At 43.6% G+C, this 18,526-nt stretch overlaps 1 protein-coding gene across 1 annotated transcript in view; it reads right to left on the bottom strand.

The window, feature by feature from the left end:
• Positions 1–18,526, bottom strand: part of LOC137097537 (tyrosine-protein kinase-like otk) — a 29,907-nt gene that overhangs the window by 7,473 nt on the left and 3,908 nt on the right. Inside the window, exons 2-3 of the mRNA XM_067470881.1 lie at positions 12,070–12,372; positions 4,004–4,153 (exon numbers count right to left, since the gene is read on the bottom strand). Of these exons, the coding sequence (XP_067326982.1) occupies positions 4,004–4,153; positions 12,070–12,372 (453 nt within the window). The remainder of the gene's footprint in view (positions 1–4,003; positions 4,154–12,069; positions 12,373–18,526) is intronic.

Genomic DNA, 18,526 nt, shown 5'->3' with positions numbered 1-18,526 from the left:
ATAATAATAATAATAATAATCCAACACATTAGCCAGCATTGTGATCTTGTCTGCTGTGGGCTCACCTTGTTTGTGTTTCAAATAATAATAATAATAACAATAATAATAATAATAATCCAATACAACAGCCAGCAGAGTGATCTTGTCTTCTGTGGACTCATCTTGTTTGTGTTTCAAATAATAATAATAATAATAATAATAATAATAATAATAATAATAATAATAATCCAGTACAACTGCCAGCATTGTGATCTTGTCTGCTGTGGGCTCATCTTGTTTGTGTTTCTGTGGGCTCACCTTGTTTGTGTTTCAAATAATAATAATAATAATAATAATAATAATAATAATCCAATACAACAGCCAGCAGAGTGATCTTGTCTGCTGTGGGCTCATCTTGTTTGTGTTTCTAATAATAATAATAATAATAATAATAATAATAATAATAATAATCCAATACAACAGCCAACAGAGTGATCTTGTCTGCTGTGGGCTCACCTTGTTTGTGTTTCAAATAATAATAATAATAATAATAATAATAATAATAATAATCCAATACAACAGCCAGCAGAGTGATCTTGTCTGCTGTGGGCTCATCTTGTTTGTGTTTCTAATAATAATAATAATAATAATAATAATAATAATAATAATAATCCAATACAACAGCCAGCAGAGTGATCTTGTCTGCTGTGGGCTCATCTTGTTTGTGTTTCAAATAATAATAATAATAATAATAATAATAATAATAATAATAATAATAATCCAATACAACAGCCAGCAGAGTGATCTTGTCTTCTGTGGGCTCACCTTGTTGTGTTTCTTATAATAATAATAATAACAATAATAATAATAATAATAATAATAATAATCCAACACATTAGCCAGCATTGTGATCTTGTCTGCTGTGGGCTCACCTTGTTTGTGTTTCAAATAATAATAATAATAACAATAATAATAATAATCCAATACAACAGCCAGCAGAGTGATATTGTCTTCTGTGGGCTCATCTTGTTTGTGTTTCAAATAATAATAATAATAATAATAATAATAATAATAATAATAATCCAGTACAACTGCCAGCATTGTGATCTTGTCTGCTGTGGGCTCATCTTGTTTGTGTTTCTGTGGGCTCACCTTGTTTGTGTTTCAAATAATAATAATAATAATAATAATAATAATAATAATAATAATAATAATAATAATCCAATACAACAGCCAGCAGAGTGATCTTGTCTGCTGTGGGCTCATCTTGTTTGTGTTTCTAATAATAATAATAATAATAATAATAATAATAATAATAATAATCCAATACAACAGCCAGCAGAGTGATCTTGTCTGCTGTGGGCTCATCTTGTTTGTGTTTCAAATAATAATAATAATAATAATAATAATAATAATAATAATAATCCAACACATTAGCCAGCATTGTGATCTTGTCTGCTGTGGGCTCACCTTGTTTGTGTTTCAAATAATAATAATAATAACAATAATAATAATAATAATCCAATACAACAGCCAGCAGAGTGATATTGTCTTCTGTGGGCTCATCTTGTTTGTGTTTCAAATAATAATAATAATAATAATAATAATAATAATAATAATAATCCAGTACAACTGCCAGCATTGTGATCTTGTCTGCTGTGGGCTCATCTTGTTTGTGTTTCTGTGGGCTCACCTTGTTTGTGTTTCAAATAATAATAATAATAATAATAATAATAATAATAATAATAATCCAATACAACAGCCAGCAGAGTGATCTTGTCTGCTGTGGGCTCATCTTGTTTGTGTTTCTAATAATAATAATAATAATAATAATAATAATAATAATAATAATCCAATACAACAGCCAACAGAGTGATCTTGTCTGCTGTGGGCTCACCTTGTTTGTGTTTCAAATAATAATAATAATAATAATAATAATAATAATAATAATCCAATACAACAGCCAGCAGAGTGATCTTGTCTGCTGTGGGCTCACCTTGTTTGTGTTTCAAATAATAATAATAATAATAATAATAATAATAATAATAATAATCCAGTACAACTGCCAGCATTGTGATCTTGTCTGCTGTGGGCTCATCTTGTTTGTGTTTCTGTGGGCTCACCTTGTTTGTGTTTCAAATAATAATAATAATAATAATAATAATAATAATAATAATCCAATACAACAGCCAGCAGAGTGATCTTGTCTGCTGTGGGCTCATCTTGTTTGTGTTTCTAATAATAATAATAATAATAATAATAATAATAATAATAATAATCCAATACAACAGCCAACAGAGTGATCTTGTCTGCTGTGGGCTCACCTTGTTTGTGTTTCAAATAATAATAATAATAATAATAATAATAATAATAATAATCCAATACAACAGCCAGCAGAGTGATCTTGTCTGCTGTGGGCTCATCTTGTTTGTGTTTCTAATAATAATAATAATAATAATAATAATAATAATAATAATAATCCAATACAACAGCCAGCAGAGTGATCTTGTCTGCTGTGGGCTCATCTTGTTTGTGTTTCAAATAATAATAATAATAATAATAATAATAATAATAATAATAATCCAATACAACAGCCAGCAGAGTGATCTTGTCTTCTGTGGGCTCACCTTGTTGTGTTTCTTATAATAATAATAATAACAATAATAATAATAATAATAATAATAATAATAATCCAACACATTAGCCAGCATTGTGATCTTGTCTGCTGTGGGCTCACCTTGTTTGTGTTTCAAATAATAATAATAATAACAATAATAATAATAATCCAATACAACAGCCAGCAGAGTGATATTGTCTTCTGTGGGCTCATCTTGTTTGTGTTTCAAATAATAATAATAATAATAATAATAATAATAATAATAATAATAATAATAATCCAGTACAACTGCCAGCATTGTGATCTTGTCTGCTGTGGGCTCATCTTGTTTGTGTTTCTGTGGGCTCACCTTGTTTGTGTTTCAAATAATAATAATAATAATAATAATAATAATAATAATAATCCAATACAACAGCCAGCAGAGTGATCTTGTCTGCTGTGGGCTCATCTTGTTTGTGTTTCTAATAATAATAATAATAATAATAATAATAATAATAATAATAATAATAATCCAATACAACAGCCAGCAGAGTGATCTTGTCTGCTGTGGGCTCATCTTGTTTGTGTTTCAAATAATAATAATAATAATAATAATAATAATAATAATAATAATCCAACACATTAGCCAGCATTGTGATCTTGTCTGCTGTGGGCTCACCTTGTTTGTGTTTCAAATAATAATAATAATAACAATAATAATAATAATAATCCAATACAACAGCCAGCAGAGTGATATTGTCTTCTGTGGGCTCATCTTGTTTGTGTTTCAAATAATAATAATAATAATAATAATAATAATAATAATAATAATAATCCAGTACAACTGCCAGCATTGTGATCTTGTCTGCTGTGGGCTCATCTTGTTTGTGTTTCTGTGGGCTCACCTTGTTTGTGTTTCAAATAATAATAATAATAATAATAATAATAATAATAATAATAATCCAATACAACAGCCAGCAGAGTGATCTTGTCTGCTGTGGGCTCATCTTGTTTGTGTTTCTAATAATAATAATAATAATAATAATAATAATAATAATAATCCAATACAACAGCCAACAGAGTGATCTTGTCTGCTGTGGGCTCACCTTGTTTGTGTTTCAAATAATAATAATAATAATAATAATAATAATAATAATAATCCAATACAACAGCCAGCAGAGTGATCTTGTCTGCTGTGGGCTCACCTTGTTTGTGTTTCAAATAATAATAATAATAATAATAATAATAATAATAATAATAACTGGGATCTGCATGCATTATTCGCTGATACATCACACAATCCTAGACACTGAGCAAGAAGCTGCTTTCTTTCTGCACAGAAACATTACTGGAAAATGGGGACATTCTCATAATGGGGAGGAAACTGTTAAGAGCCCCTATTGCTTCTTTAAAGAAGAAAATCAGTACCTTTTGCTCTCTTCTTTCTGTATCTCCATCCTAAGAATCCCAGCAGCAGCAGGACCAAAAGGATTTCTGCTCCGAGTCTGATCACAGCTACAACTCCACATCCAGGCGTTTCCTTTTTGGTCTCTAAATCTGACTCCTCACTTTGTTTTGCTTAAGAGACAAAAAAGAAAATAGAAGGCGGACTCCAAATCAATAATAATAATAATAATAATAATACTTTATTTATACCCTGCAGATGGCGGAAACAGAAGAACGGCCTGCCTCAGGGGAGCGTGCTTGCTCCATCCATGTTCAACATCTACACAAATGGCCAGCCACTGCCAGAAGGGACAGAGAGTTTCATCTATGCTGATGATCGTGCCATCACCACTCAAGCAGGGAGCTTTGAGATGGTTGAACAGAAGCTCTCTGAAGCTCTAGGTGCTCTTACTGCCTATTACAGGGAAAACCAGCTGATCCTCAACCCATCTAAAACACAGACATGCGCCTTTCATCTCAAGAACAGAGAAGCATCCCAAGCTCTGAGGATCACCTGGGAAGGGATCCCACTGGAGTATTGCAACACACCCAAATACCTGGGAGTCACTCTGGACTGTGCTCTGACCTACAAGAAGCACTGCCTGAATATCAAGCAAAAAGTGGGCGCTAGAAACAACATCATACAAAAGCTGACTGGCACAACCTGGGGATCACAACCAGACACAGTGAAGACATCTGCCCTTGCGCTATGCTACTCTGCTGCTGAGTATGCATGCCCAGTGTGGAACACATCTCACTACACTAAAACAGTGGATGTGGTTCTTAATGAGACATGCCGCATTATCCCAGGGTGTCTGCACCCTACACCACTGGAGAAATTACACTGCTTAGCCGGTATTGCACCACCTGATATCTGCCAGGAAGTAGCAGCCAATAGCGAAAGGACCAAGGCAGAGACATCTCCATCCCACCCCGTTTGGGTATCAGCCAGCACGTCAACGACTTAAATCAAGACATAGTTTTCTTAGATCTACAGAGACACTCGCTGGAACACCCCAGCAAGCGAGAGTCCAAAAGTGGCAGGCCCAAACCCAGCACCTCAATTCATGGGTGATACCAGATGAGAGACTCCCTCCTGGGCACACAGAAGACTGGGCGACTTGGAAGGCGCTGAACAGACTGCGCTCTGGCACCACGAGATGCAGAGCCAATCTTAAGAAATGGGGCTACAGGGTGGAATCCTCGGCATGCGAGTGCGGAGAAGAGCAAACCACTGACCACCTGCTGCAATGCAACCTGAGCCCTGCCACATGCACAATGGAGGACCTTCTTGCGGCAACTATTTAAAATCCTACAGCCGGGCCAGATGTAATAGTTTAAAATTTAAAAAATAAGCGCTGGGTATGATCAGAGGTAGGGTGTATCTGTTAGGAGGGTTTTAAAAGAAATTAAGGGAGAGGAACCCAACGAGTAGTTAAAGTGCTTTTGAGGACATTTTGCAGGGAATTGTTTCCTTATTCAGGGAAGGCACACTGGAACAGCCACGTTTTCAGGCTCCTCCTAAAGACTGCCAATGTTGGAGTGATGCCGAGCATCTCCTTCTTCCCTCCCAAGTACTTATAGTTTGCCAAGGACCGGACAATGGATTCTGTTGCTGCCTGACCCAGCGCATATAACTGGGTTCCTGTTTCCTCTTTGTGAACTCTCTGACTTATGCACTGGACTATGGACTCTGCTACTACCCAAACCAGCGCCCATCACTGGACTTCTGCCTTTTCTTATTGACTCTCTGCTTCATGAACTGAACTGTTTGCCACATCCCTGGCCACGAACTTCCTTCTGGTGCTTGCCTTGAAATGCAAGCAGCCTCCGTTTCCACGCACCTTTGCCAAAGGACTATGAGATCTCCAGTTTGCGTTATAATAAAGATCCAATATTGTAATAAACTTTGCTTGGGATGGGGATGGGATTGCCTTATGAAATGTATGTATGTAATGAAATATCATATGAAGTGTACTCTGGTTCCCCTCCCCGCTCCCCCTCTTTGACCCTTGCCCCAAAAGGAATGTGACCTGAGGATTACTGTAACAGGGAGGAAATCCTTTGTCCTCCCGAAATGGTTCATGTTTACATTTGCATGGGCCCGTGATTGATCCCTTCTCCTTGCATACTTTCAGAGCAGACAGTAAGCCAGGGAAGGGTCAACAGAAACTTAGGAAGGAAAGATTGATTGACTCATTTTTAGGTATTTTGTTGATCCCCTTTTGAGGTCCAAATGCCACCGAAAGCTCCCAAATCCCATCACAGACCAGGAAGCTCATTGTTCTCCTATCTAACTCCCCGCCGCGTAAGACCAAAGACACATACATTCCAGCCTGGCAGATGCCCCAAAGACTTTTCCTCAGTCTTTGTCAGGCTTCGTCCCGCCTCCTGGCTGCCGATTGGTCCATCTTCCGAGGCACTAGGAAGGCACTGATTGGCCTCCCAGAGGCAGCGGAACCCGCTGATTGGTCCAGAGGCGAGGCATGCTGCCAAGCCTCCTCCCAGCTGTTCCGCAGCCAGCCAATCAGCACGAAGCCGGCTGACAGAGGGCGGGCGGGAGTTTTTGAAACTGTTTTCCTTTGTCTGTGTACTATAAAAATGCTTGGAAATTCTGTAAAACCATGCTTGCAGTGGAATGATTCCTGCAATGCATCTGATCTCAGCTGAATCACAATAAACGCCTCGATCACTGAACCTCTTCAGCCTCCGGTGGGATTAATTCTTAATATTTTTTGTTCTTTGGATTGGCTTTCGCTGGCTGCTCACCGAGGTTTAAAGACCCCTTTAGCGGTCTTCAGGAATCTCTCCCGCTGGAAGACCCTCCAAAAGAGCTCGATATCAGGAGCATGCCTGATGTCCTTGGGGAGTGAGTTCCAGAGTCGGGGGCCACCACAGTCCCCACCAATCGCGTCCCCACCAATCGCGCCTGTGAAGGGGGCGGGAGCAAGAGCAGGGCCTCTCCAGATGATCGAAGAGATCGCTCCCTGTAAGTCGCTCCAGTTAGTAACCTGGCTGCCGCCCGTTGAACCAATTGAAATTTCCGAGCTGTCTTCAAGGGCAGCCCCATGTAGAGTGCATTACAGCAATCCAATCTGGAGGTGACTAAGGCATTGCAGTAGTCCAGATTGGACTACTGCAATGCGCTCTACGTGGGGCTGCCCTTGAAAACGGCTCGGAAGTTCCAACTGGTCCAACGAGCAGCGGCCAGGATGTTAACTGGTGCTCCTTACAGAGAGAGGTCAACCCTCCTGTTCAAGGAGCTCCACTGGCTGCCGTTTATTTTCCGAGCCCAATTTAAGGTGCAGGTGCTTACCTACAAAGCCCTGAACGGTTTGGGACCACCCTACCTGCGTGACCACATTTCCATCTACGAACCCACGCGTTCACTTCGGACATCTGGAGAGGCCTTGCTCGTGATCCCACCTGCGTCGCAAGCGCGTTTGGTGGGGACGCGAGACAGGGCCTTTTCTGTGGTGGCCCCCCGACTCTGGAACACCCTCCCCAAAGATCTTAGACAGGCCCCTACATTGGCAGTCTTCAGAAAGAACTTGAAGACCTGGCTGTTCCGATGTGCCTTCCCCGATTAGGAAACCTCCAATACCAAGTCCCACAAGCACTTTACTAGAACTAAGATTGTTGCACACCGCGCACTGCACTTGCCCTGTAATCCTACATACCTCCTGTCACATCAGCACTTTTAATCCTGTACCCATTACTCTTGCCCGGCCCAGTTTTATTGTGTCTTAGTGTATTGTTTATTGCTTGTTGTTTAATATTGCTTTAATTGTTTTTAATTTGCTTTAGGTTTTGTATTGTTATGTTGTGTGTTGAGGCCTTGGCCTTTGTAAGCCGCATCGAGTCCTGTGGGAGATGCTAGCGGGGTACAAATAAAGTTATTAACAATAATAATAATAATAATAATGGACCACCCTGGCCAGATCCGACTTCACGAGGTACGGTCGCAGCTGGCACACAAGTCTTAATTGTGCGAAGAGAGAGAGAGAGAGAGAGCCCCTCCGGCTGGAGGTATCTCCCACCTCCGCTCCCTCCTTTGTTTTTGCGCCTACCTTCAGGAAAGGTGGGCATCTCCACCTCTCTCTCTCTCTCTCTCTCTCTCTCTTGGTCCCAATGGCTGAGGAGAAAGTCAGGAGAAGAGGTGACTTATGGTGCACATGCTGGGGTCTTCAGGCACGCCTCCGGACCCAAAGCGGGCCAGGCAAGGGAGCAAGTGCGGCAAGTGTAGTTACTGGGATGTATAGTTCACCTACAATCAAAGAGCATTCTGAACTCCACCAATGATGGAAATGAACCAAATATGGCACACAGAACTCCCATGACGAACAGAAAAGATATATCAATGGTTGGTTGGGGGGGAGGGGTGCGCCAAAATACTCTTTGCTTACCTTTGAAAATTACCTAGGGCCACCGCCTCTGGCCCAAACGATGATGGATCTGGACCAAACCGAGCACGAAGACTCAATATGCCCAAATGTGAACACTGGTGGACTTTGGGGAAGATAGACTTGACATTTGGGAGATGTAATTGCTGGGATTTATAGTTACCTACAATCAAAGAGCATTCTGAACTCCACCAGTGATAGAACTGGGCTAAACTTCCTACACAGAACCTCCATGATCAACAGAAAATACTGTGCTTTCTGATGGTCCTTAGTAACCCCTCTGACACCCCCTCGGAACCCCTCCAGGGGTACCGATCCCCAGGTTGAGAAACGATGCTATAGACCAGTGTTTCTCAACCTGGGGGTCGGGACCCCTGGGGGGGTCGGGAGGGGGTTTCAGAGGGGTCACTGAAGACCATCAGAAAACACGTATTTCTGATGGTCTTTGAAAGCCCTTTGGCATAATTGTTTGGGTTCACAGTGCTCTCCGGATCCCTAAATCACTGTCAATTCATCCCAAATCCCTCCAGGATTTTCCATTGGTTATGGGAGTTCTGTGTGGGTAAAAGGTAAAGGTAGTCCCCTGACATTAAGTCAGTCATGTCTGACTCTGGGGTGTGGTGCTCATCTCCATTTCTAAGCTGAAGAGCCAGCGTTGTCCGTAGACGCCTCCAAGGTCATGTGGCCGGCATGACTGCATGGAGCGCCGTTACTTTCCTGCCGGAGCGGTACCTATTGATCTACTCACATTTGCATGTTTTCGAACTGCTAGGTTGGCAGAAGCTAGGGCTGACAGCGGAAGCTCACGCCGCTCCCCGGAATCGAACCTGCGACCTTTCGATCCACAAGCTCAGCAGCTCAGTGCTTTAACCCACTGCGCCACCGGGGGCTCCATGTGTGGGAAGTTTGGCATAATTCTATCATTGGTGGGGTTCAGAAGGCTCTTTGATTGTAGGTGAACTATAAATTACAGCAACCACAACTCCCAAATGTCAAGGTATATTTTCCCCAAGCTCTACCAGTGTTCACATTTGGGCATATTGAGTATTCATGTCAAGTTTGGTCCAGATCCATCATTGCTTGAGTCCACAGTGCTCTCTGGAGGTAGGTGAACTACAACTCCCAAACTCAAGGTCAATGCCCACCACACCCTTTCAGTATTTTCTGTTGGCCATGGGAGTTCTGTGTACCAAGTTTGGATCAATTCCATTGTTAGTGGAGTTCAGATTGCTCTTTGATTGTAGATGAACTATAAATCCCAGTAACCACAACTCCCAAATGTCAAGGTCTGTTTTTCCCAAGCAATATTCAGATTTGGGCATATTGAGTATTCATGCCAAGTTATTATTATTATTATTATTATTATTATTAAACTTTATTTGTACCCCGCTAGCATCTCCCGAAGGATTCGATGCGGCTTACACAGGCCGAGGCCTCAACAACAACATAACAATACAATCTAAGCAAATCAAACAATTAAAACAGAATAAGCAAAATAACAACAGGCAAAAAGCAATACACTAAAAACACAATAAAACTGGGCCGGGCCAGAGAATGGGTACAAGATTAAAAGTGCTGATGTGACAGGTGGTATATATGAGGCTTCTAGGGCAAGTGCGATGTGCGATGTGCAGCAGTCATTGGTTCTGATAAAGTGCTTATGGGACTTGGTAGTGGAGATTTCCTACTCTGTGAAGGCGCATCGGAACAGCCAGGTCTTCAGGTTCTTTCTGAAAACTGCCAATGTAGGGGCCTGTCTAAGTTCTTTGGGGAAGGTGTTCCAGAGACGGGGGCCACCACGGAAAAGGCCCTGTCCCGCGTCCCCACCAAGCGCGCTTGCGACGTAGGTGGGATCACAAGCAAGGCCTCTCCAGATGACCGAAGTGAACGTGTGGGTTCGTAGATGGAAATGCGGTCACGCAGGTAGGCTGGTCCCAAACTGTTCAGGGCTTTGTAGGTAAGCACCTGCATCTTGAATTGGGCTCGGAATATAAACGGCAGCCAGTGGAGCTCCTTGAACAGGAGGGTTGACCTCTCTCTGTAAGGGGCCCCAGTTAGCATCCTGGCTGCTGATCGTTGGACCAGTTGGAGCTTCCGAGCCGTCTTCAAGGGCAGCCCCACGTAGAGCGCATTGCGGTAGTCCAATCTGGAGGTGACCAAGGCATGGACCACTCTGGCCAGATCCGCCTTTGCGAGGTACGGTCGCAGTTGGCGCACGAGTCTCAGTTGTGCAAAAGCCCTCCCGGACACTGCCGACGCCTGAGCCTCAAGCGTAAGCGTTGAATTCAAGAGGACTCCCAAACTGCGGACCTGTTGCTTCAGGGGGAGTGTAACCCCATCCAACACAGGTTGCCACCCTATACCCCGGTCAGGTTTACGATCAACCAGAAGGACCTCTCTCTTGTCGGGATTGATCTTCAGCTTGTTCCTCCTCCTGGTCCAGATCTATCATTGTTAGAGTCCACAGTGCTCTCTGGATGTAGGTGAACTACAACTCCCAAATGACAAAATGACTCCCCCTTCCCCCATCCCACCAGTATTCAAATTTGGGCATATTGGGTATTTGTGTCAAATTTGGTCCAATGAATGAAAACACATCCTACATATCAGGTATTTACATGACGATTCATGATGGGAGCAAAATGACAGTTCTGAAGTAGCAACGAAAATAATGTTACAGTTGGGGGTCACCACAACATGAAGAACTGTACTAAGGGGTCACGGCATTAGGAAGTTTGAGAACCATTGTTCTAGATTCTGCAAAAGGGCTTCCAATTATTTTGAAAATATTGTATTGTACCGGGATAGTGGCACAGCTGGCTGGGTGTCAGCTGCGTTAAGGTCACTACTGACCGACAGGTCATGGGTTTGAAGCCAGCCCGGGTCGGAGTGAGCTTCCGGCCAATTGTGTAGCTCAGGGGTCCTCAAACGTTTTCAATGGGGGGCCGGATTACTGTCCCCCAGACCATCGTTTAAAAAACGATGACCAAGTTCCTATGCACACTGCACATGTCCTATTTTGCTACTGTTATGAATTGTACCTTCCCACCGGAGCGGTACCTATTGATCTACTCACATTTGCATGTTTTCGAACTGCTAGGTTGGCAGAAGCTAGGGCTGACAGCGGAAGCTCACGCCACTTCCCAGAATCGAACCTGTGACCTTTCGATCAACAAGCTCAGCAGCTCAGTGCTTTAACCCACTGCGCCACCGGGGGCTCCATGCAGTCATGCCGGCCACATGACCTTGGAGGTGTCTACGGATAACGCTGGCTCTTCGGCTTAGAAATGGAGATGAACACCACACCCCAGAGTCAGGCATGACTGGACTTAATGTCAGGGGACTACCTTTACCTTTATGAATTGTAATGTAAATATCTGATATGCAGGATGTATTTTTATTGTTACAATCTGAACATAAAGCATCGTTTTAGCATTTCTGAAGATAAAATAGTCACCACAACATGAAGAACTGTACTAAGGGGTCACGGCATTAGGAAGTTTGAGAACCACTGCTATAGACCCTTAGAGAGATGTCATCCCCTTTGACGGTGTGATTGGCACCTGCCAAAAAGACATTGGAGAGAAAGACACATTCACCCAAACCCACAAACATTCAAGAAGTGACAGAAAATGAATGATTTACCTTGAACTATGAGTTCTGTCCTATAACTGACAGACTTGATGCCCTCTGAGTTACCAAACTGACAATGATACGTTCCAGAGTCCTCGATGTCAACTCTCTTCAGAGTGAGATTGCTCACTTGGGTGGCTTTGTCTGTAATTATATGACTTGAATTTAATTTCCTGGTTTCATTGTGATACCAATTGCAATACCACCTGCCAGTAATGTTTCCTTGGAATTTGCAAGACATCTTCACGGTCGATCCTTCCAGGACACTCAAAGAGGACGGTGACAGAATCAATGAGGAACCCGGGGATGCCACGGCTAGAATATGGAAAGAACAAATAGAAATGTTATAAGAAGGTGAAAGGCGAAATAATAATAATAGTAATAATAATAATAATAATAATAATAATAATAATAATTGTATTTATATCCCGCTCTATCTCCCCGAGGGGACTCAGAGCTGTTCCCAGGTAACATCACAAAACATACAAAGTAAAACAACATGACCATAAGATTAACAAAACAATATAAGCATAAAAATAGTCACCATAACTCACATATATTAAAGCACATCGCAAGTGCTGAACCTGACTCAGCACATAGAAGATGGCTTTGAAAGGCAACAGATCACAGGAGCTGTCTTCATAGACCTGTCAGCAGCCTATGATACTGTGAACCACCGCCTCCTCCTGAGAAAAATGTATAATATCACAAAGGACGACCACCTCACCCGCCTCATAGGAAACCTGCTACAAAACAGGAGCTTTTTTGTTGAGTTCCAGGGCCAGAGAAGCAGATGGCGGAAACAGAAGAACGGCCTGCCTTAGGGGAGCGTGCTTGCTCCATCCATGTTCAACATCTACACAAATGACCAGCCACTGCCAGAAGGGACAGAGAGCTTCATCTATGCTGATGATCGTGCCATTACCGCTCAAGCAGGGAGCTTTGAGATGGTTGAACAGAAGCTCTCCAAAGCTCTAGGTGCTCTTACTGCCTATTACAGGGAAAACCAACTGATCTCTAATCCATCTAAAACACAGACATGAGCCTTTCACCTTAAGAACAGACAAGCATCCCGAGTTCTGAGGATTATTACCTGGGAAGGAATCCCACTGGAGCATTGCAGCGCACCCAAATACCTGGGAGTCACTTTGGACCATGCTCTGACTTACAAGAAGCACTGCCTGAACATCAAGCAAAAAGTGGGTGCTAGAAACAACATCATACGAAAGCTGACTGGCACAACCTGGGGATCACAACCAGATACAGTGAAGACATCTGCCCTTGCGCTATGCTACTCTGCTGCTGAATATGCATGCCCAGTGTGGAACACATCTCACAACACTAAAATAGTGGATGTGGCTCTTAATGAGACATGCCGCATTATCACAGGGTGTCTGCACTCTACACCACTGGAGAAATTACACTGCTTAGCCGGTATTGCACCACCTGACATCCGCCGGGAAGTAGCAGCCAATAGTGAAAGGACCAAGGAAGTGACATCTCCAGCTCATCCCCTGTTTGGGTATCAGCCAGCACGTCAACGACTTAAATCAAGACATAATTTTCTTAGTTCTACAGAGACACTCGCTGGAACACCTCAGCAAGTGAGAGTCCAAAAGTGGCAGTCCCAAACACAGCACCTCAATCCATGGTTGATACCAGATGAGAGACTCCCCCCTGGGCACACAGAAGACTGGGCGACTTGGAAGGAGCTGAACAGACTGCGCTCTGGCACCACGAGATGCAGAGCCAACCTTCAGAAATGGGGCCACCAAGTGGAATCCACGACATGCGAGTGCGGAGAAGAGCAAACCACAGACTACCTGCTGCAATGCAACCTGAGCCCTGCCACATGCACAATGGAGGACCTTCTTGCGGCAACACCAGAGGCACTCCAAGTGGCCAGATACTGGTCAAAGGACATTTAACCAACTACCAAATTTGCAAAATCTGTGTGTGTTTTTCTTTTTCTTTTTAATCTGTGTGTTTGTTTTGCTCTGTTAGAATTGTAATACAATGGTATGGTTGCTGATGACACGATAAATAAAATAATATATTAAAAGTAATCCTGCCTGTTCAAGGCAATTAAAAAATTTAAAAGGCCGGGCCAAGATTTGTGCAAGCCCAAAATATTGTAGTAGAGTCTCCTGGTACTGTTACTACTGATAGTATGAGTGGTAGAAGAGGGAAAAGGTGTGCTCAGGAGTTAATTGAAGATCAGCAAAGGAAGAGGATTCGGGAAATACTTATGTCACCCACTGACGAAGATTCCTTCGAAGGGTTTTCTGAAAGTGAAATGAGTGAGGAGGAGGAAGGAGTTTCCGCGGATGTAAACAGGGGATTTAAGAGGTCTACTCGAGAGTCAGGATCCAATGAAGAGTGTCAAAGGAAAAAGATCCGGATATACTTAATGCTCCCACAGAGGAGGAGGATTTCATGGGTTTCACTGGGAGTAATGGGTCTGGGAGTGATGAGGAGGAGGATGGGGCACTGGATTGGACCAAGGACCAAGAGGTTCGTGATATCTGTTGTTGCATCCCAGTTCAAGAAACGAGACCATAAGATTAAATCCACCACACTGGACTGTAGGAAAAGCAATCCTTGTTTATTGATGAAAAATTGGTTACAACAGAAAGGTAAATGCAAAGTCAAAAAGCCACAGAAAAACACAGCAGTCAGTAGAATCTCTGAACTTGAGCAAAATTTCAAAAGCCACAACACAAGAACCAGGAATCTGTTAGCCTTTTACTAACCATGAATTTGAGAACTAAGCCTCTGGGATTACCGGCCATGAAACACAGGAATTCTGCCAAGGCACAGCCACAGTCCCAAACGTTGCTTGATCTAAAGAGGCACCCGGCAGGAGGCCTCTTAAACCAAAGAAGCTATTCTTTGAAATGCCCCTTAACTTTAACGTCTGGGCCTGTCTCTCCTGTAAACGATGTGACCTTCGTAGGAATTGGGAAACATTTCTGTCTCTAACTATCTGTTCTCTTCGGTCCTCATTAAAAACCCCAGGTGGAGAGATATCACGGCTAGTGATATCACGGCTAACTTCCAAACATTTTCCTCCAGCTGTTGAGTTTCATTTTCATCTCCGCTGACCTCTGCATCAACAACAGATTCCACACTGTCAGGGTCAGGGAGAGCTTGCTCAGTTGGAAAAACTATCAGAGAATCCGGTTCACACAGATCAGGATCAGGCTGAACCCCAACACCTGTACTCAACCAACATCTAGTGACATGTTTGCAGGGTTTTCTGGTAGTGGGGATTGGCAAACCGGGGATACTGTGGATTCATGGGGAAACCTAAGTCTTGACAAGCAGTGGAAGAGTTGGAGGGATGGGCCTTGGCGTTCAGCTGTGGAAGCCAAACCAGCTGAAAGTGATGATGACGGGGTGGAGGGAAGCTCATCATCGAGTGAGGAATTGTCGATAAAAGTAAGAATCAAAATGTTAGAACTTTGCAGTAGGCAAAGTGTTGGTATCGTGCCTTGGGTTTTGTCGCTGCCGCTTTCGTGTTGGGCTTGGGTCCTGGATCTACAGGTTGCTCTGCCATCCGTGTTCTACGCAGCTTTACTTCCCGTGAGTGCGGTTTCCCCCTTCTTTGACTTCGGATTGCTTTTGACGACTACGACACTGACTTCTCGAACTTTGGATCTTCACAATTCTGGACGTGGCTCTTCTTGACTTCGGACTGCTTTGGACAATGGCTTTTGCTTCACGGACCTTTGTTAGCTTGTGCTTTACTTGTTACTTTGTTTTGGGAGACTTTGGACGCTGCGCTATTTAATCCGGGGTTTTTCTCTATATAATCCGGATTATTTGCATATAACACTTAAAAACAATACAATAATTGAAATGAAGAACAATTTTAACAAATATAAAATTATTAGTATTTCAGTGGGAAGTGTGGGTCTGCTTTTGGCTGATGAGATAGGATTGTTGTTATTGCTCTGTGCTTTCAAGTAGTTTCAGACTTAGGCTGACCCTGAGCGAGGGCCGGGTAAATGACCTTGGAGGGCTGTATCTGGCCCCTGGGCCTTAGTTTGAGGACCCCTGATTTACAGTATCATATGCTCCTGACAGGTCTATGAAGACATCTCCTGTGATCTGCTGCCCACGACTGATGTTGTTGTTCATTCATTCAGTTGTCTCCGACTCTTCGTGACCTCATGAACGAGCCCACGCCAGAGCTCCCTGTTGGCCGTCACCACCCCCAGCTCCTTCAAGGTCAGTCCAATCACTTCAAGGATACCATCCATCCATCTTGCCCTTGGTCGGCCCCTCTTCCTTTTACCTTCCACTTTCCCCAGCATCATTCCCTTCTCTAGGCTTTCCTGTCTCCTCATGATGTGGCCAAAGGACTTCCACTTTGTCTCTAGTCTCCTTCCCTCCAGTGAGCAGCCGGGCTTTATTTCCTGGAGGATGGACTGGTTGGATCTTCTCGCAGTCCAAGGCACTCTCAGCACTTTCCTCCAACACCACAGCTCAAAAGCATCCCTCTTCCTCCGCTCAGCCTTCCCGAAGGTCCAGCTCTCACATCCGTAGGTGACTACAGGGAAGACCATGGCTTTGACTAGGCAATGGATCTTTGTTGCCAGTCTGATGTCTCTACTCTTTACTATTTGATCGAGACTGGACATGGCTCTCCTCCCAAGAAGGAAGCGTCTTCTGATTTCCTGGCCACAGTCTGCATCTGCACTCATCTTTGCGCCTAGAAATACAAAGTCTGTCACGGCCTCCACATTTTCTCCCTCTATTTCCCAGTTGTCAATCATTCTTGTTGCCATAATCTTGGTTTTTTTGATGTTTAGCTGCAACCCGGCTTTTGCGCTTTCTTCTTTCACCTTGATTAGAAGGCTCCTGAGCTCCTCCTCACTTTCGGCCATCAGAGTGGTGTCATCTGCATATCTGAGGTTGTGAATGTTTCTTCCAGCCATTTTCACCCCAGCTTTGCATTCCTCAAGCCCCGCACATCCTCGCATGATGTGTTCTGCATACACGTTCAAAAGGTTGGGTGAGAGGATGCAGCCTTGCCGTACGCCTTTCCCAATCTTGAACCAGTCTGTTGTTCCGTGGTCAGTTCTGACTGTGGCTCCTTGGTCCTTGTACAGATTCCTCAGGAGAGAGGGAAGGGGCCTTGGGATGCCCATCCCACCAAGGACTTGCCACAATTTATTATGATCCACACAGTCAAAGGTTTTAGAATAGTCAATGAAGCAGAAGTAGATGTTTTTCTGAAACTCCCTGCCTTTCTCCATTCTCCAGCATCCAGATATTGGCAATCTGGTCTCTCGTTCCTCTGCCTTTTCTAAACCCAGCTTGAACGTCTGGCAACTCTCGCTCCACGGATTGCTGGAGTCTTCCTTGCAGGATCTTGAGCATTACCTTACTGGCATGAGAAATAAGGGCCACTGGACGGAAGTTTGAGCAGTCTTTCGCATTTCCCTTTTTTGGTATGGGTTTCCTTTTAACTTCCTCTTTCCCCAGCATCATTGTCTTCTCCAGGCTTTGCTGTCTCCTCATGATGTGGCCAAAGTACTTCAACTTTGTCTCTAGTCTCCTTCCCTCCAACGAGCAGTCAGGTTTTATTTCCTGGAGGATGGACTGGTTGGGTCTTCTCGCAGTCCAAGGCACTCTCAGCACTTTCCTCCAACACCACAGCTCAAAAGCATCGATCTTCCTTCGCTCAGCCTTCCCTAAGGTCCAGCTCTCACATCCGTAGTATACTACAGGGAATACCATTGCTTTGACTATGCAGATCTTTGTTGCCAACATCTAGCGATACATTTATGGTGTTCTCTGGGAGCAAAGACTGGCAATCGGGGAATCCAACTGAGTCTTGGGGGGATCTAAGTCTTGACAGGAGATTGAGAAGTTGGAGGGATGGAAGTAGGAATTCACGTGAAAAGTTGGGAGCAGCCACGAGGGATAATGAATGGGTGGTGGTCAGTTCATCTTCTGGTGATGATGTGTAGATAAAAGTGGGTTCAGGAATGAGGGGACTTTGCAGAAGGCAAGGTGTTGGTGAACGTTCGTGAATAGGGTACTGTGTGGACTTTTCGCTTCCTGTTCCGTGTTCGGCATTGGTTTGGGATCTGCAGGTTGGTGTTCCTGATTGTGTGTGCTTTCAACTCGGATTGACTTCTCGTGAGTGTGGATTTCTCCTCGTTCCAGGAGTTGCATGAGACGTCTGTAGACAGTCCACGTTTCGCAGGCATATAGCAGGGTTGGGAGGACAATAGCTTTATAAGCAGGTATCTTGGTATCCCTATGGATGTCCTGGTCCTCAAACACTCTCTGCTTCATTTGGAAAAATGCTGCACTCGCTGAGCTCAGGCGGTGTTGTATTTTGGTGTCGATGTTGACTTTTGTGGAGAGGGGGCTGCCAAGGGAGCGGAAATGGTCAACATTTTCTAATGTTACACCATTAAGCTGTATGTCTGGCATTGGAAAGGGATTGGCT

The sequence above is a fragment of the Anolis sagrei genome, chromosome 8 (assembly GCF_037176765.1).
Source record: "Anolis sagrei isolate rAnoSag1 chromosome 8, rAnoSag1.mat, whole genome shotgun sequence".
Classification (NCBI taxonomy): Eukaryota; Metazoa; Chordata; class Lepidosauria; order Squamata; family Dactyloidae; genus Anolis; species Anolis sagrei.
This window is presented reverse-complemented; position numbering and strand designations above follow the sequence as displayed.